At 40.5% G+C, this 27,152-nt stretch overlaps 1 protein-coding gene across 1 annotated transcript in view; it reads left to right on the forward strand.

Moving 5' to 3' along the window:
- LOC143962677 (V-type proton ATPase subunit S1-like) overlaps window positions 1-27,152 on the forward strand; it is a 130,580-nt gene that overhangs the window by 90,263 nt on the left and 13,165 nt on the right. The window contains exons 7-9 of the mRNA XM_077472042.1: window positions 14,794-15,029; window positions 18,388-18,441; window positions 22,348-22,591. Of these exons, the coding sequence (XP_077328168.1) occupies window positions 14,794-15,029; window positions 18,388-18,441; window positions 22,348-22,591 (534 nt within the window). The remainder of the gene's footprint in view (window positions 1-14,793; window positions 15,030-18,387; window positions 18,442-22,347; window positions 22,592-27,152) is intronic.

The following is a 27,152-nucleotide window of genomic DNA, read 5'->3' on the forward strand; positions in this document are numbered from 1 at the left end:
TGATGTTTACATTTATTTATAAGTGATTTTTTTCCCTTGGAAAAAACTGCATCAGTCTGGTTCTAACTAGATTTGCTACTGTGTGACACATTCTCTAACATTTCAGTCTACTATGAGCAAGTAACCAAGGTGAAAAACTTCTCAACGCTGTTTGAATAATCATTTAACAATTTTATAGTTATAGGTGATATATTAGCTCAGTTTTTTTTATTATCATATATGGATGACAGACTGGCTACTGTTTTCGTTTCAGTGAACTGAGCGGGGTCAGAATTTGGAAGAATAGCAGACTATAGGTTTACTCCTTTTGTAATCATTAAAAAGTGTGATATTTATATTTTTAAAGTCTATTTAGAAAGAAAACGATGGTAACATATAGTGAAAAACAACTACGCTCTCTGTTGAACATCCAATACCCAGAAGCTGCTCCCAGATGTACACTCTATACATCAATTGTGCTCAGAATAATCTATAAAGTCTCATGCACAATGGATGTTTTTATTGTGGCTATTAGGGGCATCTGGCATTTTTTTCCTGCCTCGAAAAACCCCTGCATATTAACCTATGTCTACTAGGCATGTTTAGCACTCAAGTATTAATTCGTTCCCATGACCAGAATAAATGATTAATTTGGCCTTGAAAATGAATTAATGCGCCTACAGTATTTGATCCCCTACTGATTTTGTATGTTTGCCCACTGACAAAGAAAGGATCAGTCTATAATTTTAATGGTAGGTTTATTTTAACAGTGAGACACAGAATAACAACAAAAATATCCAGAAAAACGCATTTCAAAAAAAGTTATAAATTAATTTGCATTTTAATGAGTGAAATAAGTATTTGATCCCCTATCAATCAACAATATTTCTGGCTCCCAGCTGTCTTCTATACAGGTAATGATCTGAGATTAGGAGCACTTTGTGTGGGGGATGGTTTTACTGTAAGAAGACAGAGATCCATGTTCCTGCTCAGCAGAAACACAAGATCTGTCTTCTTTACTAACAGAATGGCGATCTGCCTTGTGTACAAAGGCAGGCCGCCTTTCTGCCTCTCTCAGAACTCTCTCGGAATGATCGCTGGGTTTCCGGCAGCCATTGGTCCACTGGACCCTCTAATTGGCTCCCACTGTGTCCAATTGCAGTGGGAGCAGTGCTCGAGTGGCACGCATGCGCCCTAGAGCCGAAGAAGAAAATCACATACAGGTATATGATTTTGCAGATAAAGGCTGCCCTGCTGCAGAATATGTACGTGGGGCAGTTCTTAAGCGGTTAAAGGGGTATTAAACCCTTACATATACCCAGTAAAGTAAAACACAAAGAGAGGGGCGCCTCTGGGTGTAGGCGTATAAAAGTTTATTTGCACATTACATGTACAGGCAACTCACATTTTTAAAGTTGACTGTAAGCATGTCAATTAAAATACATCCATCATGAGTGTCATCAAGTCCGTCAAGGGCTCCTCCTGCTCCCTAGAGGCCTGGCCAAATGTTGTAAACACAGCTGGATAGTAAAGCCGGGCCGTGCTGGAGAGAGTGTTACACTGTTTTATATGACTACACCCAGAGGCGCCCTTTGCTTTGTGTTTTGTTGTAGAATCTTGGAATTTGTTTTCAGTTCCCCTTTGGAGGCAGCCCTGCTTGTGGAATTCAGCTCAACCTCCCTTCCTTTCTTTTAAAATTTGAACTTTAGTAATAATGATTTTTTATTATTATGGACTCCATTGTTTAATCTAAAATGTTCACTTAACTAATTTTTAAATATAGTGTTTCTTTATTTATTGTCTGCATGCTAGGAGGGGTTTTCTCCATATATTTCCCAGACTATTGCACCTTTTAATTGTTTATTATACCCAGTAAAGTGACTAGCCTTAGGTAATACACAGCCTCCTAAAAAAAACACACATTTTACACAACATCTTTCAGCAGTTGAAAGCAGGGGATGGGGATCCATTCATCAGAGCTCTGTGAAATCTGATAGCTGATTGGAGGCAAGGAACAACCCCCCCCCCCCCCCCCCGTAACAGGCTCAAAGAGAAAAAACACAGAGCTGTGTCTATGAGTAACATGCTGTGTGCTAGAGGGGGGCTGGCCATCTCTCATGAGGCTGAGGTTTTAGCTTTGAGTTCTATCAGTGACTCATGCAGATATCACAGAGATCAGAGAAGAACCAGACTTAGTGCTTTGGATTGAGGCTTGTACACGCTATGAAGAAATGTGCTTTGTTCACTTTTCATTTTTGAGGTATACAACCACTTCATATTAAAGTGGACCTATATTAAATTTTACAATTCTTTATGAAAAAAGCTAATCATGCATGTTGCAATCTGATTATGCCAACATATGTGTGATACAAGAATCTGCTGAATAGAACCTATTTGTAGGTTTTTATTCGCCATATACATTATAATATAGTTGTACAATCACGTGTACATCTACCCTTAAATTTTGCAGAACAGCCATACTGAAACCCTAGGGTTCCTCCAGAGGTTGTTAGGAATTCCTTGAACTGTGGCTAATTGACCTTTCGTTTGATGGTGCCAATACAATTTCAGAGCCAGCACCCTTGGAAAAGCTAGCTGCATGACATTAGTGTTTTTCTTTGGTGTTTGTAAGGGTGGCATTTTTATCACCTTTGTAGGGGAGGGGCTTTCTTCACACTAGCCGCCTATACAAGGTACCGTATTTATCGGCGTATAACACACACTTTTTTACCCTGAAAACAGAGGGTAAACTGTGCCTGCGTGTTATACGCCGATATTTTTTTTTTCATGGGGGGGGGGGGGATCGGGCGGTCCGTCTGACACTCCTGGCCGTGGGACAGCGCTGCCAGGACAACTCCGGAATAACAATACTGCCGGCCACCTTCCACACACCGCTCCCCCATGCCATTGTATGGCAATTCAAACCCCTCCACCAACGCCGCTCTCCTCCTCCTGCTCCGCCCCCTTCCTCGAGTGTAGCTTGTGATTGGAGGAGGAGAGCGGTCATGTGACCCTCAATGATTCAGACCAGAGACAGGTCCACGGCGCCAATGGAGGTGTTCAAAAGATCCATAGGTGACACAGGAGGAGCGGCGCACGAGAAGGGGCCGGCAGCGATGGCAATGGAGGTATTCACTAGCTCTGATCCAGAGCATGCTGGCAATGCCGTCCCAGGAGACTTGGTGTTCTCCTGGGAGTGCAGAGGAGGAAGGGGGCTTTATAATGAAAGGGGCCTGTGTACCATGCGGGTGCTCAGTGTGTCATGGAGGGGGGTTTAGTGTGTCATGCAGGGGGCTTCATTGTGTCATGGAGGGGGGCTCAGTGTGTCATGGAGGGGGGCTCAGTGTGTCATGGAAGGGTCTCTGTGTGTCATGGAAGGGTCTCAGTGTGTCATGGAAGGGTTTCAGTGTGTCATGCAGGGGGCTCAGTGTGTCATGCAGGGGGCTTAGTGTGTCATGCAGGGGGCTCAGTGTGTCATGCAGGGGGTCTGTGTGTTATGCAGGGTGCTCAGTGTACCATGCAGGGGGTCTGTGTGTTATGCAGGGAGCTCTGTGTACCATGCAGGGGGCTCAGAGGTCTGTGGAAAGTTTTTTTCCTGAAACTTCCCTCTTAAAGTTAAGGTGCGTGTTATACGTCAGTGCGTGTTATACGCCGATAAATACGGTACATTTTTTCCACTGGCTCCCAATGAATTGTTTTAGCGGGCGTTCTTAGGGACTAGACATAATTTCAAGGGTTCTTCAGTGGTAAAAAGTTTTAGAAAGGCTAATGTAGAATAAGTGCCTGACTGGATGAATTTAGCAAAATGGGTTGTTCCGTGCATAACAGCTAATAGATACTGAGATTAGATAATGCCTGTACTAAATACTGTAAAGTGATGCTACTCAAGATGCCACCAAAAGATGTTTTTTGATCATTTCAGTGTAACTCTACACTAAAATGAAAAAACAAACAAACAAGATGATGGCAGCAATGAGCAAACAGCAACTGTTTCCTTGGTTTAAAAGATAAGAAATAAGAGGCCTAAATATTCCAGAAGAAATTATCAAGTAAATGCCTAATTTGTCTTCAAAGACAGTGAGATCTTATAAAACATATCTACATTTCTATGCAACTGATTTATTTTTGTTTTGTTTTGTTTTGTTTTGTATTGGAGGACTGATCACCAACATCTCTTATTTGCTCCACTGTCCTCTACTCACATGCTCTACTTTCTTCTATCAACCACCCACAAAAAATAGAAACCGAACACACCCAGTAAGAAAACATTGTTCAAAGTAACAAAACAATTTAAAGAGGAGCTCTACAAAAAATTAAGTTATCTGCAAATACTGTAGTTGCTGACTTTTAATATAAGGACACCTACCTGTCCAAGGATCCAGTGCTGTCCTCACCTGAGCTGATTTTTAACTAAGAGAAACCCACTGTTAATGTGCGAGTTATGGTCCCGCAGTCTTCTGGGACTTGATATGGTCCCGCGGTGTTCTGGGACCTGTGATGTGTCCCAGAAGGCTATGGGGTAGGAGGGGAGAGCCAAACTTCTGCTTAGATCATTGCGGCAATCCAACCAAAAGTGGGACCAGGTACCTGACCAGGTACCTGCCCCATAAAAAAATGGTGAGGTCGAAAAAAGACAAGTCCAACCTATGTGTGATTATATGTCAGTATTACCTTGTATATCCCTGTATGTTGTGGTTGTTCATGTGCTTATCTAATGTAATAGTTTCTTGAAACTATCGATGCCCCTGCTGGGGCAACCGCCTATGGAAGGGAATTCTACATCCTTGCCGTACTTACAGTAAAGAACCCTCTACGTAGTTTAAGGTTAAACCTCTTTTCTTCTAATTTTAATGAGTGGCCAGGAGTCTTGTTAAACTGCCTTCCACAAAAAAGTTGTATCCCTTTTGTGGGGTCACTAGTACGGTATTTGTAAATTGAAATCATATCCCCTCTCAGGTACCTCTTCTCCAGAGAGAATAAGTTCAGTGCTCACAACCTTTTCTCATAACTAATATGCTCCAGACCCTTTATTAGCTGTTGGTGGCAGATGTCAGAATAAAATAGGTGCACAATACCAAGATAAGTAAAAGAATGGCAATTTTAAATGCTTTTAAAAACATTTTATTGTTTGCCCAAAGTTCTTTTCTTATTGACAGTGACTGTAAATGTTATCTGTTTTGCTTATATGTGAGGTATAAATTTCAGGATAAAAATATTACATTTTCACATTCAAATAACAACATAACACTTTGTACAGAAATAGAGCTTATAATATTTCATCCTGTGAACTTTATGGTTTTGTAATAATGAAGCAATGCCATTAATTATATTCTTAGCTTCTTTCTCCTTAGCTTCCTCTGTTGTTAAGACAACAGGTACATGTAATGAGGTTATAGTTTATTTATTCCAGCTTGTCTTATCCTGTACACCAGTTCTCCAATAAAGTAGAACATTGACAGTTTGGCAGATTTGTATGAGACCTTGATTAAAGTTTTAACAGACTGGCAGTGCATATACTCAGGTTTCAGCAATCATTGTCCAGATAAAGTTATGAATTTCTTGTTAGCAAAATTCTGCTGTGTCAAATTTCATTCTCTCAAAGAAACACGTTCCTCTGGACAATGTGTACCTTTACCGAGCATTCTTTTCTTAATAGTTAACAAACTTTCGTGAACACGTTGCCTAATCTCTTGTGGCTCTTAGTTACAGTAGTAGAAATGTTTAACATACAACTATTGTAATAAAATGTTGATGGGTTTTTTGTTCCTTAGATAATAAAAGGAGTTTTTGTGTACAATATTTTCTTCTTTTTTAAGTTAACATTTTTGTTATTTACGCATCCCCCTCCATTTCCAGTAAATATTTTTTTCACTTCGGTCACTTTTTTATTATTATCCATGACCTTGTTGGTGAGAATTCAACTTATTTCTTGTCCCTCTGGCAGCCTGAATGTAACCTAATATAGAGAAATGGGTCACTTTTGTCAGTGCCATAGATGGCCACACATTCTGTGCATTACTCAAGGCAGACAGTGCAATATGGGTTGTTGATACCAAAATAACAATAATATGAGAGAGATTCTAACCCCTATATATTTCATTTAAAAAAAAGTGTATTTTTCATCCTGTGTCTCCAAAGAAGAAATTTCCCAACAAGAACTGAAGGGAAATCTCTCCAATTGGGACACAGAATGCAATAAAATCCTAGTAGGGGTCATATGCTTTCCTAACTCTGTCCAAAATTAAAATAAACAATTTTACGTCTTTTACACAACAAAACATTGCCCATGTGAAATTCCATCCTTCTTATGGAAGTGTTAAAATTTATTAGACAAGTTAAAAAAAAAAAATAATAGCCACAGACCAATAAGACTTCATTCCTAACTGTCCAAAAAATTTGTAGGAGACCGTTTATCAAGTAATGCATTTTATCGTAAGGAATCACCTTCACCTGTACAGAGATGTGAAGGAATAATTATTTATTACAGGTATTTATATAGCACTGTCAATTTACACATACTGTACATTGTACATTCACATCTGTCCCTTCCCTCAAGGGGGCTTACAATCTAAGGTCCCTAACTCAAATTCATACATACTGTATACTAGGGTCGATTTACCTAACAGCATGTCTATGACGTGTGGAAGCTAACCCACACAGGGAAAGGGAGAACATGCAAACCCCTTGCAGGTAGTGCCATAGTTGGGATTTAAACCAACAACCCGATGATGCTAGGTGGAGGTGTTAACCACTTAGCCAGCGTGCTGCCCAAACTAAGTATTTGTAAAAGCTTAAAATGTTGTTATGGAATTTGTCAAGGATTTCCCTATTATGCATTGTTTTCTTCATTTATTTAGGTTTTCATCTTAGTAAAATATTACAAATAAATATTAAATACTGTACATTTGACAGCATAATTTTGGGGGCTTTGGACTTCTATGCATTACATTTTTGTCACATAACAACCTTTATTTGATGAAACACTAGTTATTTTCCACAATGACATCAGATGAGAGCTGAAAATAATAGTTGTTAAAATAGCACATGCGTTATAGCTTACGGTTTGGAGCATGACTCAGCAGATAGTGTACAAATGTTGAACAAATGCAGAATCAAGAACACCTAAAAAGGCCACCATTTGTACCATGACAGCCTCTGGACTCGAATAATTCTCGCCCTCTACATTAAGATATTTTGTCCATAGAGTGATGCAAGCAATCTGTAGAATGTTCTGAATTAAAATTGATATTCCAGTTATGGACAGAGCCTAGTGGTTGGAACCACCTGTTGGGTTCATATATGACTTGGGGAGTTCACAGGTAATATAACTCTCATACAGTTCCAGATACTTTTCTGATCCACCCTGAAATTTTGGGTTCCTCTTCTCTCCAAATTAAGAGTTATGTTAAAACTCCACCAGGGACAGAAGTACTTTATTGTTAATGTGTCATATGTGAATGCCTGGGAACATAAATGCAGAGATGCCAATACTGAAGTGTCCCAGCAATATAAAAAATGTTATATTAACTCTCCAGTATTTGTCAAAAACTGAAACTGACCCTTAATCATCCACTTCAAGAATTTCTGTATTATTAACTTCTGTTTAGAATGTTTCTCTTTACAATCTGGTAACATCCCTTGGAAACTTTCATTGGGAAATTTGTGTCATAGGTGATGGAAGAAACTACTACAGTGTTTTGTCTGGTCATATGTTCCTTGGGTTTTTAATTAACTAACTAGACTAAAGGCAAGAGTTCATTAGAAAATCCTATTTCCTTTGGAAAATAGAGTGTGAAAATAGAAATTATGTTTAGGTCAGCCATAGACGGAGCAAATTTCTTTCCTGAAACCACGACAGACTCATCAGACTCAATTCCCCCATCAACACAGTCATTGTTGATGAGGGAATCCCTCCTGTGGAGCCATTGTGTTCTCCAGGAGGGAACAGCTTAACAGCTGCTAGCAATATTTGCATGTAAAATCTTACAGGCTGGTTGTACCCGGGTTGACTGCTCGATTAATTTGGGTACATTCAGCCTGCCCATAAATGATTTAAATCTTGGCCAGTTCCTGTTAAACCAGCTGAGATTTGAACAGTCCATGGCTGGCTTAATGTAACCTTACGAAAAATGAATAATAGAAATAGATTTTGTGTTCAACTCCAGGGACATTTCTTTCAATGTTATGACTCATAGGTCTTGTTGTATGGTATATAAATTCTTGGCACTGAGTGCTTGGCATGATGCAGTACCTTTTTCCATCGAGATCAGGTGGATATAGCTGTCCTAGAGTGTATGTATACCTAAAACTTTTTTATTCATTTTTCAAAGAATGGGGAAAGGATAGAACCGCTGTCAGGTTTTACTTTTAGAGAAATTTCCTCTCACTTTTTCTTTTCTGAGGACAATGTTTCAACAGATAGAGAGTGAAGGAAAATTTGAAACATGGGAACAGACAACAATTAAAATGTATTTATTAAATTATAGAATTCCCCTACTTGACTTTTAACAATTTTTTACTTCTTTTTCTATGTTGCTGTTAGATCGTATCCTTCCCCACTCTTTCCATAACAAGAAAAAAATTTGCTATAGATACCCTTTACGGCAGTGGTCATCAACTCTGGTCCTGAGGGCCCACTAACAGGCCAGGTTTGCAAGATAACTAAGATACATCACAGGTGATATAATTTGCTGCTCAGTGATTGAAGTATTCTAGTCTGCATCTCCTCAAGGTAATACATAAAACCTGGCCTGTTAGTGGGCCCTGAGGACAGGGTTGATGACCAATTCTTTACAGGGTATATTGGTAAATTATTTTGGCCAAGATTCACACAATTGTCATTCAAGATTCACATATTTTTCTAACTGAATGAAATTAGAAAATGTGTGATTCATGGGGAGAAAGTTGTGTAAATCTTCTGTAAAAACATTTATAAATAGACTCCTAACTACCTCTAATATGTAATAAGCCTAATTCATAAAATGTTAACACACAGGGTAAGGATACTTATAAAAAAAAAAATATAGATTTTCAATGAAAGTAGATCCAAACCCACAGATTCAGCTGTTTCCCCAAAAAGTTGCATTCAAGGCATGCGTCTGGTGATAGTAATTGCCAGTGTGCTTATCTCAGTACTCAACCACACTTTCAAGCCCTCAAATGGTTGATGTTGTAGCTGATCACATGTTCAGCACCATGGCGACTACAGCTCTAAAAAAATGCTAAGTTACTGAACTTCACCTGTAAAAAGATAGGAGGATTGATTTCTATTTTAGATCCAAAGACATTTGAAAATAGCATGTGGCTAATATAAAAATAGTCATCCTTGTGTTAAAGCTTTGTGAACTGAGCCTAATATGTCCATTATACATTTAAAAAATACGCCTTTAAAGAGGAATTCCAGGTTGGGATATTTTATTCATAGTTAATTTGGTCCAACCTGCACCAATGTAACTATGCATATATCAAACCTGGCTGATGCACCTGGTTTCTGGAAATTGCTGAAGTTGAGTAGTGGACACCACTACCCAAGTAATCTCCACTTGCTTCTGGGTCCTACTGCCCTGCTTGCATTTTGAATATAGGAAGTCAGCTGTGTGGTATGGGCACCATTTAGAGAATGCTTTGCCTTTTCTCAATGAATGCAAAGTGTTCTCTGATAGGATGAAGTGGGAAGTGTGATGTAATTGCCCTGCTTCTCCAACTTTTCCAATTGGAATATGCTACAGGGCATTGGTGTGCACTACAGTGCAAGCGCAGTGTTTTTAGGTGTCATTGCCAATACACATGTATGGAGGATTATCATACATTGTGGTAACTCAGTGGCGGCCCGTCCATAGGTGGCGCCCGGGCGCCGCCCCCCCCCCCCCCCCCCCTCCAGGCAGTCACAAAAAAAAAAAATTGAAAAAAAAAAATATTTTTTTTTTTTGAAATGGCCCTTTAAAAAAAAAAAAATGAAAAAAAGTCCTTAAGTGCACTGTGTACGAGCGCCGGACACAGTGCACTATGTGAAGCGCCACGTCAACGCAATCACAAGATTGCAGACGCGGCGCTTCATTTGCGGGGTTTTAACCCGCCTTGCGGCGCAACTAAAAATGCCGATCTGCATCCGCCCGGCGCCTGCTATGGGCTTGAGTGACAGACTAGTCTGTCACTTCCGGTCTTCGTCAGATCAGTGCGCCGAGCGGAGGAGCAGAGGAGTAAACTGCAGTGCACTATGAAACAAGGTAGACCGTAGATGCATTGCTGGAAATCCACAGGAGGGGGGCAGAGCTACAGGATGGATGGAGGAGGAGGCTTCACACGGGCTGTGTGTTTTGTCAAGTGCTGATCGTCAGTGCTTCTGTTTATCTCCACTGGTGTTGCTGTGTCTCGGTTTGGCAGTGTCAGTGGAGGCTCTTGTGAAACACACAGCCCATATGAAGCCTCCCCCCACCCACCCATCCCTCTGTCCCTGATTCATCCCAACCACCATCTCTCTGTCCCTGATCCCTGATCCATCCCACCCACCAGCTCTCTGTCCCTGATCCCTGATCCATCCCACCCACCCACCATCCTTCTGTCCCTGATCCATCCCACCTACCATCTCTCTGTCCCTGGTCCATCCCACCCACCATCTCTCTGTCCCTGATCCATCCCACCAACCATATCTCTGTCCCTGATCCCTCCCACCCACCATCTCTCTGTCCCTGATCCATCCCACCGTCCTTCTCTCCCTGATCCATCCCACCCACCATCTCTCTGTCCCTGATCCATCCCACCGTCCTTCTCTCCCTGATCCATCCCACCCACCATCTCTCTGTCCCTGATCCATCCCACCGTCCTTCTCTCCCTGATCCATCCCACCCACCATCTCTCTGTCCCTGATCCATCCCACCGTCCTTCTGTCCCTGGTCCATCCCACCCACCATCTCTCTGTCCCTGATCCATCCCACCAACCATATCTCTGTCCCTGATCCCTCCCACCCACCATCTCTCTGTCCCTGATCCATCCCACCGTCCTTCTCTCCCTGATCCATCCCACCCACCATCTCTCTGTCCCTGATCCATCCCACCGTCCTTCTCTCCCTGATCCATCCCACCCACCATCTCTCTGTCCCTGATCCATCCCACCGTCCTTCTCTCCCTGATCCATCCCACCCACCATCTCTCTGTCCCTGATCCATCCCACCGTCCTTCTCTCCCTGATCCATCCCACCTATCATCTCTCTGTCCCTGGTCCATCCCACCCACCATCTCTCTGTCCCTGATCCATCCCACCGTCCTTCTGTCCCTGATCCATTCCACCCACCATCTCTCTGTCCCTGATCCATCCCACCGTCCTTCTGTCCCTGATCCATCCCACCTATCATCTCTCTGTCCCTGGTCCATCCCACCCACCGTCTCTGTGTCCCTGATCCATCCCATTGTCCTTCTGTCCCTGATCCATCCCACCTACCATCTCTCTGTCCCTGGTCCATCCCACCCACCATCTCTCTGTCCCTGATCCATCCCACCAACCATATCTCTGTCCCTGATCTATCCCACCCACCATCTCTCTGTCCCTGATCCATCCCTCTGTCCCTGATCCCATCCCACCCACCACTGATCCAACTCCCCACCCCACCTCCATCCTTCTGTCTCTGATCATCACCATCCCTCTGATCCCACCACCAAAGGCAAACATGTAAGATATTGCATTATTGCAGTCACTAAATGTGATGACTGTATTTGTTTTATTTTATTAGGCTTTCTTGTACTTCATTGTCTGCGGTGACCTCCACCTTTTTTGTGTTTCCTGTTTTTTTTTCTCTGGTGAACGAGGAGTGTGGCTGGGCTGTCAGACATATTGATGTGTCATTAGAACCTGGTGTATAATGTAGAGCCTGGTATATGATGTACAGAGCCCTGTGTATAATGTAGAGCCTGGTATATGATGTACAGAGCCCTGTGTATAATGTAGAGCCTGGTATATGATGTACAGAGCCCTGTCTATAATGTAGAGCCTGGTATATGAAGTATAGAGCCCTGTGTATAATGTAGAGCCTTGTATATGATGTACTACAGGGGACGGAGTTGGTGGATTCTATAATGGGTGGGGATTATGAGAAGTGGGATGGGTCAAAAGGGTGGGCGTGGTCTAGCGCCCCCCCATCTTAAAATTTCACCAGCCGCCACTGTGGTAACTGCAATATAAATGTGTAAATGGGCCATTACAGTTTTGTTTTCTTTAGAAAGTAGCCACAGCCTGAGTAGAATATCCTGTCCCTTTCCAGCATACTGTAGAGAAGGAACGTTGCTTTCTATGTGGAAGCTGTGGTCTTTCTGCGGAGATCCAACACGTTCCATACTAAATCAGAGATAGAGCTTTTCAATTAGCAGGGGGCATAAGATTAGCTGGCCCCTGGCCTTAACACTAACCAAATCTCCTCTCAACTAATTCTCAGCACTAAATAACCTTATCTATAGTATATTTACCTTAGGCTTTGCTAACTAATGATTCATAAAAAATATGTTATTTTTTTAATCAATAGCCTGGATATTAATATTGGGTATGCACTGAGCATTTTTACTAAGCTTAACATGTTTTAACTTGTTATAAAGTTGAAAAAATTATAGAAAGAGTCAAACCAATCTACCAACATCTTTGCAATATAAAGCTATTTTGGTAGTAGATTACCTTGATCCATTTGATTAACTCTGGGATTAAAAGCTGGTTAAAAGTGCTTTGAATTGCTTGAAAATTACCATTTGGTCAGCAATAAGGCAAGGCCTGAAACTATAAAATCTCTTATGCACCAAACATACACATTCCCTGGACTGTGCAATGTAGATGACCCCTCATAGAACAATACTTAATATTAACCTTTTGTATGAAAAATATGAGCGTCATCTTTGACCTCCTCCTGATAATCCTAATCACATGGCTGTTATGTTTGCCCAGTCTTAATATTGCACTGTCATAAATTTCTTATCATGTTTCACCGTTCACTCTATCACTCAGTAATCTGTTAACATTTTCCTCTGGTTAGGCTTAAACCCCTTTCAAAATAGAAATAAAGTAACTCCCAAACTAAAACATCATAAAAAGTTAGTTTGGGGGGTACTTTAATTTACATAGGGTTCATGCCTAACCATAGGAAAAATTTAACAGATGACCAGAGTGATAAGGAGAATTGTGAGATATGATAAGACTTTATGAGAGTGAGGTATTAAGATATAAGAGATATTACCGTATATACTCGAGTATAAGCCGAGATTTTCAGCCTCTTTTTTGAGGCTGAAAGTGCCCCCCTCGGCTTATACTCGAGTCATCGCTGTCTGCCCGCTCGATCAGCGTGTCGAGCAGACAGACAGCGGCCATTCTGATTCAAAAGCCGCGCCTCCGGCTCCGCCTTCGCCTGTGATAGGCGGAACACTGAATTTCCCAGCAGCCTGTGTTCCGCCTATCACGGACGTCGTATCATCCTCGTACTACGGACGAGGATGATACGACGTCTGTGATAGGCGGAACACAGGCTGCTGGGAAATTCAGTGTTCCGCCTATCACAGGCGAAGGCGGCGGCGCAGCTTTTGAACTTTACAATGGCCGCCGACGAAGAGGGCACGGGACGGCACGGCACGGGACGGGACGGGACGGGGGCAAGGCAAGGCACGACACGGGACGGATGCAAGGAGGCAAGGCACGGGACGGGACGGAGGCAAGGAGGCAAGGCACGGGACGGAGGCTCGGGACAAAGGTAGGCTGGACACACACACACACACACACACACACACACACACACACACACACACACACACACACACACACACACACACACACACACACGGATGGAGACACACACAGGGATGGATGGATGGATGGATGGAGACACACACACACAGGGATGGATGGATGGATGGATGGAGACACACACACACAGGGATGGATGGATGGAGACACACACACACAGGGATGGATGGATGGATGGACACACACACACACAGGGATGGATGGACGGACACACAGGGATGGACGGACACACAGGGATGGACGGACACACAGGGATGGACGGACACACACACAGGGATGGACAGGCATGTCTCACCCTCGGCTTATACACGAGTCAATAAGTTTGCCAGTTTTTTTGGGGGTAAATTGGGGGCCTCGGCTTATATTCGGGTCGGCCTATACTCGAGTATATACGGTATACTTCAAAGAGACAGTATTTCTAGAGATTTTGAAACTCTCAGATAGACTTACTATGCTATAATGATATCCTTAGATATACAACATTAGCTATGGAAACACAAAAGACTCACCCAAGCTCTACCACAGAATTGGAAAATGTATGAGTGGAGTGTCAGTTCTCAGGCTGTAGCGTTCACTGCAAGTTCATAATAATCATGCATGAGCTGGCAACTCGATGGCTTCTTCATTAGAAAAGTTTATTGTTGTACTACAGCAATAGCAAAATCCATAAGATGGCAATGCATTTCAGCCAAAGCCTTCCTCATAGCATACATGTGGATGTGGCTCACAGCAGAGGTCTGGTGCATCCCTGAATTGAGCCCAATTGATCTGAAACAAAGCCAAAGACGCACAGGACCCTTGTGCAATGCACTCCACGGCCGCACCAGAGATGTGTGGACCGGTTTCTAAGAGAGCTGGTCATGCGAATTGGATGCTGGGAAACCCTCCAATTCACATCAGTGTGAACCCAGCCTTAAAGGTAGTACGGAAAATCAAGTTAGTAAATCTTATAGTACACTGGTTAGTTCAGATTATTAAATTAGAAGTTGATTTGTGACTGATGGCAAGCTACTTTTTCAACTTTTTTTGTTGTTTTATTAAAGGTTGCAAAGAGTTTTGACATGGAGCAAAAACAAGGGCGACAGCTGCTGGCCACTGATTTGACAGTTCCATATCCGCCATTTAATGTGACAAATGGATCAGACACCTGCATTCTGATATACGCAACCCAATTTGTGGTCACTGCTAATGACACACTAGTATTTGATCTGACAAATATGACATTCATAGCACGTTCAGCGAATACTAGTCGATCGGAATGCTCTGATTTCAATACCACGTAAGTAACTTTTGAGAAAACATATAAAATATTGAACCAATGATGCATTTATATTTATGGCAAGGGTTCAATTCAACAAACCTGTGTTTCTTTTGGTATTATTTGCCTGATACCACACTTTGTAAATCTCAGATCTCAATTCACAAACATGCTTTCTCTTTTTTAGTCAGCTCTTACCGCCCGTAAGAATGATCATTCTTATGATGTAGGGAATCGCCGATTCTAAAAGACGATATCTGAATGATGCCTGCAGCTGCAGGCATCATTCAGATATTCCCACTCAAAGTCAAGGACGTCATATGACGGCCAGCGTAGTGACCTTACAGTCTAAGGTCCCTAGACCCAATACATACATACACATACTAGGACTAATTTAGCCAGGAGTTTACTAACCTACCAGACATGTCTTTGGAGTGTGGAAGGAAACCCACGTAAGCACATGGAAGAACATGCAAACTTCATGCAGGTAGTGTCAATGTTGAGATTTGAATTGAGTAGCCTATTATTGCAAGGCATACGTGCTAACTACTAAGCCACCATGCTGACCAGTACCACTAATCCACTACTAGTGCTATGATATCCCCGTCATGGTTATTTTATCAGCCCTTATGAAGTATTCAAAGTAAAAGTAAATTCACAAAGTATACCTCACAGGTTATCACTACTTACAATAACACCAGCTTCAGGGTGGTGATAGCTGCCCATGGATAAGAAAAGAAAACAATACTATTTGAGGTGATAATAAAATAACACATCAGAAAATAGGGCTTTCAAATTGATTTTTACATCACATTAAAAAATAAAGATTACACATCTCAGTGACATATATATGTGAATTGTAAATTAAACAATTTTATGGGGAAATTACCATGAAAGAAAGTAAGTAGTGATGTAGTGAGTGTTGATGTAACTGTGAACTGTATATATATGTGGTACAGTATACATGTGAACTGTATGTAGAAAGCTGTCTGTCAACAAGATAATGTGATTTTGGAGGTTTGTAGCAACTGTAAAAATAAGATCTTTGTGTTGACTAAAGATTAATGGCATTCTGTAACCAAAAACTGTCTCCTCCACACAAACTTAAAAAAAAATCTAATTCATTGCAGTTTATCATTCCATACATATGATGGCTGTATTAGTTTTCTTTTGTCAGTTTTTTTTCCCTTATTTTTCACCTGTTTGTGTAGTCGGTAACACACTTCCTGTCCTAAGGTGTCTTTACTCCGGATATGAGAAAAAAGTGTCACAAGCGACATTTCAGAGCCACATAGGACCCCTTCATCCATGACCAAAACATGCCTGATGAAGGGGTCCTGCGTGGCTCCGAAACGTCACTTTTATTTTTGATACTATGTGATTAAATTTTTGGACCCAGTTTTGGAGATCCTGGTGTGCTGGTGACACATTCTTCTCATGATTGCAGTCGGTTCTAGCCATTGATAATTTCAGCACCCAATCTAAGATACAGCTGTTGGTGCAGGAATGTGTGCATTGGGAGTATTGCATTGAAGGTTCTGATTTCCTCTGGATATGGTGCGCTGTGGTGGTTTTCACTTTCTTTGGATAGAAGAGCAATTATGACCTCCTTGGAAAGCAACATTGTCATTATGAGAAGAGGATAGTGTTAAAAGCTCTAGACCAGCCTTTCTCAACCATTTCAACACAGAGGAACCCTTAAAATAACTTTCCAGTCTTGAGATACCCTGCTAAAAATTACTATATCTACAACTCATGATACATTAGTGTGATGATGGCCAGTGGGAAGAATGCTCCTTACAATTGTGGTCATTGGGAAGAATTACCCTCTTACAGATAGCTAAAAAGATCAATAGTGTCAGTGGGAGCTCATCTGAAAAGAAGGAAATGCTCATTACTCAAGGAACCCCTAGCTACCTCTGAAGAAACCCTAGGGTTCCAAGGAACCCTGGTTGAAAAACCCTACTCTAGAATAACACACTAAAGCCAAACTCCAACTAACACTCTTTAACCTCCCTGACGGTATGATTATTTCGGATTTTAGGTACTGAAAGCGGTACAATGTTTTGCATGGAAATTTGGAGTTTTATATTGTAGGCCTGCAATTCTTAGGAATAACTCACTTAAATCTGTCCAAACCAGAGTCTAGTAGACATCCCAGCTATGATGAAATTTGAAAAACAAAATCATAAATTAAAATATAATAAATAACTATAGATAATTATACCAAATAATAATATAATAATAATAAAAAATATTCAATAATGTAATCAAATCAAAAACACAGAAATTTGTCAGAATGACGGATCTCCCCACAAATCGCTATCGCTCAATTCTGCATGTGATTCTAATTTATTATCGCTGTTTTCTAGCTGGTCTAAAACCACTTTTGATGTAAAGGGACAGTTTTGGTTGCTATGGACAATCTCCAGTTTCCAGGCAGAAAGAACAGTTTTTATAATATAAAACTACATGCAGGACACTGGAGAAACCACTAGGGACAAAGGGGATGTGAAATAATTACATAGAGCAATGCAATCTGTAAGATTACACTATACTGTATGTAATGTGTGTGTTTCACTTTTTGAATTTGGCGCTGTTCTCCATCTCCGTGCATCGCAACGCTCGCAAGCAACGGAGCCCGGCTCCATGATAGATCGAGCTGAGGGCGAACCGCTCGCATTGCGGGGAGACATTGCTGGATTCAGGGGACAAGGTAAACATACTCATCCTGGATCCAGCGATGCGATCCAGAGTCTGGTTAAGAAGTTAGAGCAACAGAATACAAGCTGACCATTCTAAGCACCCCAGTCCCTCTACTGCCACTTTTGTTGGACATTTTTGTTTTTGGGTTTAATACTACTTTATTAAAAAACCTTGACAATGTAAACCAAAATCATACCTTTGCTTGAGGATACTACACAATAATTACTCTTGTATTCATAGACAATGGCAAATCCATACAAGCAGAGAACACTGGCAGTACTATTTCATTTTGCAGTTTCAGTGATGTTTTTTTTTAAAGAAATTAGTTATGCATGTTCAACATTTGGTGGTGATTGTATTAAGTGTATTCTGTACACATATGAAACCAATGTTAAAGCACTAATTTGGAATAGTCCAATGTAATATCTATTCTTGTTTTTTGTGCTTTCTGTACTTGTGGATTGTCACATTCCTCTACCTTTATTAACACTCCTACATAATACTGTATAGGTAAATACATGTGAATTTTTCTCTTTTATGTACTGGCTCATAGATGCTATCCTATTAGGTCAGGTACTATATTATATAAAATAACATCTTCCTTTTTTAATTCTACCTAGATTCTACCTAGAACACATTGGTTATAACTCTAAGCTATTTTTTTCTTTTTTAGCTTATCTCTAGTATACTCTAATCCTGGAAATGGACTTAAAAGCCTGGAAGTAAGGTGTGTTCTAAACTTGATTTCACGTAAAGTTAATATGAAACTCTGGACAACCTAACACTAATCAAACAGTTGAACTATATTATATTATATTTTTATTATATTATATGTGATCAGGGCTTTTTTTCTCAGAGAATAGGTGCAGGTACTCCACCCTTCCTTGTCTCCGCTCCCTACCCACATTTAAGCATTATCCCTTGGTTCTACTCCCTACTCACCTCCCAGTACCACCTTTTTTTTTTTTCAGAGAGAGAGAGGATACAGTATTATTGTAACTTGTAATTGTAATTTGTAGGAATGTGTTAATGATAACAAGAAAAGCAGTACAATAGATATTCTGAAGCCAGCAACAATACACCCCCCCAACAACAAAATATCCCCCACCAGCAATAACAGATCACTCAGCAACAGTAAATCCCACTGGCAGCACTAGAGCCCCAGCAACAATATACTCCCACAGCAACAATAGCTCTTCCAGCAGCCTGCATCAGTAGACTCCTCCCTCAACAGTAGAACCCTCACTGGAACAACATGACCCCCCACAACAAGAGATTCCCCACCAACAACAATAGAACACCCTTCCCAGCAACAATATATCCCCTAGCAGCCAGCATCAATAGACCCTCCAACACACCTCAGGACCCATTGCCATTACACATATTTACTGCTGGGGGTGTTGGAACTGTGTTCTGCCATGTTCCCGCTGAAAAAAAGCCCTGTATGCTCCCAGCTTGCTGACTGGACAGCAAAAGCTGCCCTTGTTAGCATATTCTTTAGTATAGTTTTGGGATGACAGCACTGTGCAATGAAAACATTACATGATTGTCTGACATTGAGGATTCGCCCTGAATGGCAGGAAGCACACACAAAGACACAATGGTATACTTATACCAGTTTACTAAAAATTATTAAAATTTTTTGCATAGTTAGCTGCATCAATCAATATTTTTTTTCCACATCTGCCCTGTGTTCAGGTTTAACCAGACAGATATCTACAGTTAAATACATTAACCAAATAATACTACTAAATGAATGGTTCCAAAAAAATATGTTAAACACATTAAAGAGAACTCTGGCATGAACTGTTTATTCCAGAATGAATGAGGGTTCACTCTTGGTAGACCTCCAAATCCTTGTAGGTATATATGCATTCATACATGTTGCAGTGGGCATTGCTTATACTAATTATATTGCTGTATAGTGCATCCATACAGGTGTAAAAATATACATAGTGACATGGATTAGTTGATGTAGATTAAGTATTCCATTTTTACCAGTGTACTAGCATCTTCAAATGACTCTATTGGTTATGTTTCAATGAGCTACAATATTCCTTTACCATTTTGTTTTAGAAAGTAGACAACTTTTTCAGTTAGGGTCCTTGGAAGATCCATTTTTAGCCATAATGCAAAATAGACTACATTATATTCTCCAGTGGGAGAAATTATGTTTTACAATATGGTCCCATGTTCTTTCTGGTGGAGATACAGTTTACAAATACAAGCACTTTGGCACAAAGGTAGAAAAATCACCCATATGTGCTTTCATCAGAGCAAACACACAGTTCCAAAAGCTGATGGTCCTATTACAAGTATGCACTAGAAAGAGCACATAAGTGTACACATGCAGAGCTCACACTGTTACCAAGGCTAGCCATACACATTATGATTTTTCTCATTCGGTTGAATGAGAAAAATCAATAGATTCCCCTATATATGCTAAACTGTGTAGATGAAGGAATCTCCCCTACTTGCTAATGCATTTTGACAGCCACTACTTCCACAGCTGTTGTGTTACCTGAAGAGTGACTATGGGGGGACTAACTAAAACTGGAGCGTTCAAAATCTGAAGCAGCTCTGCATAGAAACCAATATGCTTTTAGGTTTTATTGTCACCGCCTAATTGAACAAGCTGAAGTTAAAAACTGATTGGCTACAATGCAGAGCTGCACCAGATTCTGTCTGCACTCGTTTTAGTAAATGTCCCCCTATATCTGATTGGATGTAGTAATCAGAATTTTCCACTTGGCTCTTTTTATTTTCAAATTAAAGTTTGGCAAGCTGGGTGTTGCCAACAAAGCCACCCATGGCTCCCATTTAGGCCCATTCAGCAAGAATTTAAATTCCTGTATGGCTCACAAAATTATTATATTATCAGAAAATAAGACAGTAGAACTACCTATTAAACACATTCTGAAAACGACTGGTCAAAAAGTGAAGCAGTTAAGCTTTCAAACTCTTCTGTCTCTAATCTGCAGTAGTTGCTTGCACATAATTTACAATTATGTAGAAACAGAAAACACCAAAAGGTTTGTACAGTTAAAGAGATACTGCAAATGAATTCTCAAACATGTTATCTAGCATGATTTTGTGCTTTGTAGAGTGTTGTATGTTTTAGGCATTGGTGGCTCAAAGGGGAGCTGTTTAGGTGGAGAAGAATAAGAAAAACTGTCAATTTGATGCTCACTCACAATTAAATGAGCAGTTTGGAAACAAAGGTTATGAAATTGGGGGATGAAGTGCAGACTGTGTGCTAGTGCTTAGCATGAACCACAGGAAAGGCTGCAGAGACTCATATATATTTCACCTAAAACAGTTGACTGATGATCACAGATAGGGTCATCTAAGATTCATGTTGCACTGTGAGTCTAGTGGTAAAAAACAGCAAACTTTATTTACAGTATCCCTGTCATACTGTTTTATACTACACCTGTATGGATGCATTATACAGCAAAGCAAATGTTGCATTTTAGATTTCCCATTACTGTCTGTTCCAGGGGAAAATGATTACCAGCACGAATAGAGACCAGATACCAGAAAGACCGATGAAGTTGGAAATCACTTCACTAGACACCGCTATTGCAATGATCTCCACTAACTTGCAAGTCCCACACAGAGTGTCTGCCCTGCTGCATTTTCAATATAAGAGGTTGGGCACTTGGTATGGGTGCCATTCAGAGAATGCTTTGGATTTTCTCAGCATTTTCTGATTGGACAGGGTAGAAAGTATGACATAACTGCCCCACCTCTCCACTTTGTCCAATCAGAGAACGCTTTGCTTTCACTGAGAAAATGCTGCATGCTTCTCTGAATGGCACCTGTGCTGAGTAACTGACCCTCTGTGCTTAGAATGCAGCAAGGCAACCAGTCAGCATGGGACACAGAAGCAAGTGGAGATAACTGTTGTAGTGGAGGCTACTGCAGATATTTTCTACTTCTAGAGGGGTCCCACAGGTATGGTATATGCATAGTTACACTGGTCCAAACTGTACCAAAGTAACTGTAAAAAATGTCTTCTTTAAGGTCTGGTTCACACTAGTGAAATTTCAGATGTGACTTTAGTCACATGGAATTGCATGACAAGGAAAATCACATTGTTTTTATCAATGCGACTTGGTGTGGAGGGATTTAGAAATAGATTCCAGTACCACTTTGGTGCAATTCCATTGTGATTTTGGCCCCATAGAATATACAAACCTTATGAAAGTTGCATCCAAGAAGCGCTACATTATCACATTGAAAGTTGGATCAAAATTGCATGACAACAGTGTAAACCTAGCCTAAGAAATAATTGGCTTAGCTTTGTCAACTATCCTAAAATGAGAAATAAATACCTTGATTTTAGATTTGTGATAGAAATAATTACAAGCAAATGTCATCTATTTTAAGAAAATCCAGTTATATTTGCTTTACATTGTTTAAGAGTGGTAGTTCTTTCATTCATGTCCAAATAGATGCTTCAATAAAGCTCCTTTATGTCATTTGCATTTGGCTTTACAGCTACAGAATGAGATGACTCTCTGCTAGAGGATATTAACCCCTTAAGATATTTTGTAGTTCTACTTTAAAAGAACTACATATATTATTGTGTAATGCTACTTATTTTATTTTCGTTTCAATATTTTTCTAGATTTGTTATGTCTAATATGTTCTACGCTGGCTCTGCAAGAAACTGGTTCAACATAGATAACATTCTAATAATTCCCAATGAAGATATTCTGAGAAATGCTTCATTTCAAACAACATATTCCTCTGCACCAGCAGAGTACGCCTTCCACTGCCAGCAAGTAGGGACAAGTTCATTGTATGCAGAGACATTTGTTCCCGCTAATAGTGAAGCTAACAACTGGAGGATATATATTGCTGAGTTCCAGGTAAGGAGAGTATTTTCTAATTTTCAAATACTAATTTATAATTGATTAAATATTGTCCATTTTGGAATAGGAGGGGGAGGGGCTAATGTACAAAGCCTAATTCTTGTAACAGCACAATTGTTTTTTACACTAATAATGCACAAATCCTTATTTAAGCACTTTGCAAACACAAGTTCCTGGTCTTCCATACTTCACTTTTGGTACAATAGATTGGATACAGGCTCATTTAGTTGGCATAGTGGCCCAAAAAAAACACAGGAGCTAAAGAAACTTTTAATCCCTAAAAGTTCACTGCACGTTTCCTGAACACACAATATCCTACAATCTTTCAGTAAATTCACTTTATCCTTCAAAATACTTATTTTCCTTCTTTGTGACATACCACTACATCAGACCTTGTTTTTCAGCAGTCACACTTTTGGATCCAGCTCTTACACAGCTTACTCAACAGTAAAAAGTGCTAAAATCTCAGGGATAGAAGAGTGAAGCTGAGAATACATGTATTGAAATTCACCTGGTTCAGTGGGAACCTGACACATTTAGATTATTGTATACCCCTCTTTGTTTAAGAAAGCCGGTTGTGTAATGCCGCGTACACACGATCGAATTGTATGACGGACTTAGTCCGTCATACAATCCGGCGGACAATCCGGCGGACTTTCTACTGAACGGACTTGGCGACACACGGATACACAAACAGTCCGACGAAAGCTTGCGCGATGACGTACAGCACGTACGACGGGACTAGAAATAGGAAGTCCAAGACACAGCAAAGCACCCTTTGGGCTCCTTCTGCTGACTTTGCGTTAGTGGAAGTTTGGTTAGAGACGATTCGCGCTTTTCAGACTTCAGCTTAATTCGTCCGTTATTTTTTTTTTTTTTATTCTCGAATTGGAATATTAATCATAAGATGAGGATGAATAAAGACATTTGTGATAATTCTGTGTGAATATAAGCAGCAAAGCAACTTCACTTTTCTCGCATTAGGAAGAAGAAAAGAATGTGCTATATTAAAAGATCACAAAATTAGCAGCATGACGAATATGCTAGCTTCAATATGAACACTAGTTTTACAAGACAGAACGCTTCCGCCCTGTAAATCCTTTCTGGGCATGCGCCATTCTTAGTCCGTCGGACTAGCATACTGACGAACGTATTGTCCGCTGAAACCAAAGTACGACGGGAAGATTGGTGTGCAAACCGACCTTCTTAGTACTCCGGACTTCACGCTGAAAAAGTCAGCTGAAGCCCACACACGAGCGGATTGTTCGTTGAAATGTGTTTCAACGGACTAAGTACGTCATACAATTCGATCGTGTGTACGCCGCATAAGGCCTCATGTACACTGCTGCTGATAAAGGATGTTTAGAAGCAGTTGGGTGTTTTTTTTTTCAACTGCTCCTGAACTCTCCTCCATATTATCTTATCAGTACATGTACACAGGGCCGTTTACAGTCGTTTCTAGGCAGTTGAGTTTAGAGGCTTTTTTTGGAAAGCAAAAAAAATGGGTTCAGAAGCTGAGTTTAGAGGCATTTCAAGCACCAAACGCTTCTAGACCCATGACATAGGTGGACACTAATGAGAGGCACTGATGAGGGAGTGGGGTGCTCCGCGCCCAAAAGGATTTGGTCATAAACCATACAGTAGACAAACAAGATATTTGGGGTGCACACCTTAAAAGATGCATTAAAGATGGTGCAGCCATAAGACCATACAACAGAACGAGGCATGTAAATGCAGCAAAACAGACGTTTGAAATGTGGGTTACTATCTGATAAGTTAAATCATTCAGGAGAGGTTGTAAAAATGTCCCGTGTACATGAAGCCTAACAGTCCTGTAGGAAAACCAGCATTCGGTCAGCCAATGCAGCCAATGACTGCAGCACTGATCAATGTGTTCTGAAGGGGAGGTGGGGGGGGGGGGGGGGTGTGAGTCCCCACTGTCAGCAGTGAAATCATAAGCCTTGGGCTTACAATGACAAGCTTATGAATCAAAATGCATATATGCATATTTTTGACCTGTCAATAAGGCTTATTTACCCAGTGGAACGATTTTATAGAGTAATGCTAAAGTCAATTTATCATTCATGTAGATGGCTTTCTCAGTTCAAATGAGTGTCCAAAACATGAGCTATGACACAAAATGGGAACACAGAGGAAGTGCACCACTAGCACAATAAAAACTCTTATTTATTAATAATAATTAAAGCAATATGTACTCACATGACCCCAGCGGTGTGCGGCTTTTACTGCCTGTCACAGATGTAGCCTTGGCCAGAGACATAGCCAGGTAAATGCCAGTAGTACAAAGTTCAATCCTACAGAAAAAATTCTTATGCCGCGTACACACGAGCGGACTGTATGGCGTACTTAGTTTGTCATACAATCCGACGGACAGTCCGTCGTACTTTCCACTGAACGGACTTGACCACACACGGATGCACAAACAGTCCGTCGAAAGCTTGCGCGATGACGTGTACAGCATGTACGACGGGACTAGAAATAGGAAGTCCAAGACACAGCAAAGCACCCTTCCGCCGTGTAAATCCTTTCTGGGCATGCGCCATTCTTAGTCCGTCGAACTAGCATACTGACGACCGTATTGTCCGCTGAAACCAAAGTACGACGGACAGAATTTCGAAAAAAAACGAAATTCTTAGTACGCCGGACTGCACGCTGAAAAAGTCCGCTGAAGCCCACACACGAGCGGATTGTCCGCTGAAATGTGTTTCGACGGACTAAGTACGCCATACAGTCCGCTCGTGTGTACGCGGCAATAGAGAAAAAGTCTGGGAATCAGGAAGGATGAAAAATTTGCTGATCTTTAGTACCAACTTCAACAACCATCACAGAGCCATACAGAAAATAATAAGCATTGGTCCATCCTTACAGAATACAAAATTGTAAATTGTAAAGTCTTACCTGAAAAAACAAATGTCATTTTCAGGAAAGAATTCATTCAAAAACAGTGCATCTGTGCAAAAGTAAATACTGAGAAAGTGTATGTTAGTAAAGCAGTACACACCACAGAAGATACCCTTTCTACTAAATGTAACTGTAATAATACTGTGTTGAGTCATTCAATAACCATAAAATGCTAGTTATAAAAAAAACTTAAAGTGACTTTGCATAGACCTTGAATCTCAAATAAAAATATGCATATAAAAAGTAAACATAATTTGTAAATGAAAGACAAAAATAAAGTCAAATAAAGTGTCCACAAATAGTCCAATCCACAAGTGCAAAACAGATAAAAATAAAGCCTCCTCCAAGACCCTTTTGACTTGCGATACCACCAACAGGCCCTTTTGATGGTAGGAGTACTCGCTTATCAACTCCCCATGACCCCATACTCAAGGGTGGTCATAAAGTGCTTAAGCAATTTTTATAGACCTCAAGGTCTCCTTCTGGAGCACTTCTCTATCCACCAGGGACACCGCCGATCAGACAATTGTAGCCGACTTTCTGACCAAATTATTCATCTAGGCAAACAGACACAGGTCTCTCCATGGTGTAAAAATCTTTTAAAATATTTACTAAATGATGGAATACACTCACATGAGGTTAAAAACACTGCACATGTAAAAAGACATCACTTAGCTGGCATAGAAAGTCCACTGCCTGGAACATGAAGACGTCAATAGGTGGATCCATCCCTCCGATCCTTGAGTAGGTGGTCATGGGGAGTTGGTAAGCAAATATTCCTAATATCACTTACGGTTAAGGTACCTGTTGGTGGTATCACAAATCACTGAGGCCTTGGAAGAGGCTTTATTTTTATCTGTTTCGTCCTTGTCGATTGGACTATATGTGGATACTTTTATTGACTTTATTTAAGTCTATAATTTACAATTTCTGTTTACTTTTTATATTCTTATTTAAATTTGAGATTCAAGGTCTATGAACAATCACTTTATGACTAAGTCACTGTCTAACGCAGTATTATTCTAGTTTTCAGGAAAGCTAGAAATGCTAAGAATATTATGGCCAAGACCCTTATGTATTATAATCATGTTATATATGCATTTTTGTATCTATTCCAGTGAACTGTGATAGGTAGTAAAGAAATATATATATTTTTTAATTCTACATATTTAATAGCATGTATAATTTGGTTCAAATAGGTTTAGTTCATATTTATATACATACATACAGTATATACACATAATTTATATTATATATATTTCTTATGCTTTCAGTTCGTTTTATTTTTCTCTGTGGGTATATTCCTAAAAAAAACTTGATTATCAACTTTTAAATAGTTTTTTGGACAGTACCAATAAAAGGAACTAGGAAAAACGAGTGGGTCAGCTTTTTCTGCTGTTTCTTCTTAGGTCCCTTTCACATAGGCTTTCCCATCAGGTCTGCCTGTCAGTTTTTCAGGCAGACCTGATCGGACACTCCATTCACCTTTATGGAGCAGTGGATGTCAGCGGTGACATATTCGTTGACATCCACTGCTATCCGATCCGATCCTGTCTGTGAAATCCAGATGTCTGGTGGATCAAATCTGATTGGATTGGATAAAAACAGACAGTCCATTTTCATCTGATCGCTCCAT

This window comes from Lithobates pipiens, unplaced genomic scaffold (genome assembly GCF_037356315.1).
Source record: "Lithobates pipiens isolate NorthernLeopardFrog02 unplaced genomic scaffold, aLitPip1_a1.2 Scaffold_8, whole genome shotgun sequence".
Taxonomy (NCBI): Eukaryota; Metazoa; Chordata; class Amphibia; order Anura; family Ranidae; genus Lithobates; species Lithobates pipiens.